Here is a 2,500-nt window from a genome sequence, read left to right as displayed (position 1 = left end):
ATTCATGATTAACTGGCTTGTAGATGGCTGCAAAGTCATTAAACGGTTGGGGCCTGTTTGTCTAGTAAGGGCTTGCCATGTCTAACTGGCCTTTAGAAGACTGGAGTGGTGTAGATTAGATGTGGCCCCTGCTACCGAAAGTTGGGGCTTGCCACAATTAGCTGGCTTGAAGAGGATTACACCGGCATGGACAAATTAGGAGCCTAATTATCATATGTAGTTGTATGGCACAGACAGTTTTGCCTGGCAAGGATGGTAGATGTCTGCTTTGTCACCACTGTTGTCGTCCAGCAGGAGCCCAAAACATGGCTGTTGCCTCAGTTACTGAATTGGAAAGAGTACAGTGAGAGAAGGAGCTAGCAAAACACAAAATACCTAAGAAAGAGATACACACTCACTCATATACACTCAACTACAGCCCCTCTCTTGTCCCTTTGTGAGCCAATAGATAAAGGAGGAAGGAGGGAGGGCAGACAAATTGAAAGAGAAGCAGAACTGAGCACAAAAAAACACAAATAAGAAATAAAACATACCCTTGGAATGAAATTATTGTAGTTGAAAAAAAAGCTTAGTGGATTGTATATATCTCATAACAGCTGGCATAAAAGAGAAGAATCTTTTGAGTTAGCAAAAGAGGTAGCAAAGAACACAGAGCAGAGGTCAAACAACTCTGTGTCTGCACTGCAAATTATAACATGAAATTTTATCCTATAACATGAAGTTGATCTTATGTTATGATGGTGCTGATGGAGTTGATGAAGAGGGGCCATTGTTACTTGAAGGATTGGTTAACCCATTGTGGACAGGGCACCTAACGACCTAACTGGTCATCAGGATGGGTGGTCTGTGACACTAGCGGCATTGGCTAAAAATTAAAAGGACAGGGAAAGTGTTTTCCCCATCCTAGACTAGCCTAAACAATATTTTTCCATAAATATGCATCATAAAATGCTGGTTTGAGCTGACTTTGGAACACTGTAGGTCTGGAGCTAACGCCGTCACAGCCATAATATTTCATGACTGTTTGTACGCTTCAATTTTGGGCAGATCAAAATGTCACACTCACACCTGTCTTTTAGGCCTAATTGGTGCTGACATGTATAATGGGTTAAGTAGATCTCTCATTTTTTATCTCCATTTTTTTCTCGTTTATGCATTATGCTACTGCTATGGTTGTATGAAGTCAACTTAATTAATATTTCTTATTACATTATTAACCCTTTAACACTGGGGGTTTATATTTGCATAATGCCACTCCTGCTGGTGCATTCAGTGCATAAGCGCTAGACTAAGTGCAATGCTGTGCTGTGCCTCTATGAAATCTTTTCACCCAGTCGTTTCAATGGGGTGATAATCGGAGGTTTTATATTTATTTACATTATTTTCCTAAATGAATTGAAATTTGTCTATACAAATGCAACTATGTGTACATTGTACGTGTATTTGTATGAGTTATGCATGAATCATACATAGCATTATAAAACGTATCTTTTGAGGGAGTGATCATGATGTGATAGGATGTCATCAGGTGGGAGCAAAATATTTGCATGATATGATATCACGTCACCTGATGCCAATGGGCAAGACCTCAGTTGACCAGAGTATAATTATTTCTTTCTTCAGAGTGTTTTGCCTGGAATTTTGGAGCAAGCTGTAAGTTGTAGAGACCCTCTTTCTCAGGAATATCTAATGGAATGCATTATTCAGGTAAGGAAAAAATTAATACATAATATGTAATTGGTAGAAAGCTTAAAAGATATGTAAATTACATTTTTTATTATATAATAAAAGTTACAATTATCTTAGGAAAAGTTCAGGCATGAACAAGTAGTTGAATACAGATTTATGTTTGAGAAGTGTGTATTGAGAGATTAATAATGAATGAAAGAAAATAATGTAGCAAACAGATGATATAGATGTAAAAACACTCCTATTTTTATCCCCTGAATCAGGTGTTCCCAGATGAGTTCCATTTGCAGACACTAAGTGCTTTTCTAAAGGCTTGTGCTGAACTCCACTCTGAAGTGAATGTCAAGAACATTATCATTTCTCTTATTGACCGACTTGCTAACTTTGCTCACCGGGAGGATGGCACAGGCATTCCAGACGAGATCAAGTTGTTTGAAATCTTCTCCGAACAGGTCTCACAGGTTATTAAGGTGAGTCTGCTCAATGAATTGAGTCTTTTATGACAACAAAGTCCTAAAATATTTAAGAAAACAATTATTTTGCCATTAAAAGATATTTGAAGCAGCCAAATTTTGACGCTAGTTTTTTTTGTCTTTCTTTCTTTCTTTTTTTCTTTCTTCAACAGTCTCGACCTGACATGCCAATGGAAGATACAGTTAGTCTCCAGGTGTCTTTGGTTAACTTGGCACAGAAATGCTACCCTGAAGAGATCGACTATGTTGATAAAGTCATGCAGAATACTCTTGAAGTTTTCCAGAAGTTGAACATTGACAAGTGAGTGTAACATGAATATATGGTTGTCTGGAACATA

At 37.8% G+C, this 2,500-nt stretch overlaps 1 protein-coding gene across 7 annotated transcripts in view; it reads left to right on the top strand.

Annotated features, from left to right (window-relative positions):
* The window catches only part of Vps35 (Vacuolar protein sorting 35), a 27,211-nt gene that overhangs the window by 12,952 nt on the left and 11,759 nt on the right, over positions 1-2,500 (top strand). For all 7 annotated transcript variants that reach the window (XM_086531457.1, XM_043035131.2, XM_086531452.1 and 4 more), the window contains exons 7-9: positions 1,624-1,707; positions 1,953-2,159; positions 2,315-2,463. In XM_086531457.1, the coding sequence (XP_086387583.1) occupies positions 1,624-1,707; positions 1,953-2,159; positions 2,315-2,463 (440 nt within the window). The remainder of the gene's footprint in view (positions 1-1,623; positions 1,708-1,952; positions 2,160-2,314; positions 2,464-2,500) is intronic.

Source organism: Penaeus japonicus, unplaced genomic scaffold (assembly GCF_977035675.1).
Source record: "Penaeus japonicus unplaced genomic scaffold, GWHDUDI00000001_assembly GWHDUDI00000035, whole genome shotgun sequence".
In the NCBI taxonomy this organism is placed as follows: domain Eukaryota; kingdom Metazoa; phylum Arthropoda; class Malacostraca; order Decapoda; family Penaeidae; genus Penaeus; species Penaeus japonicus.
Note: the sequence above shows the minus strand (reverse complement) of the source record. Positions and strands in the feature narration are given on the sequence as shown.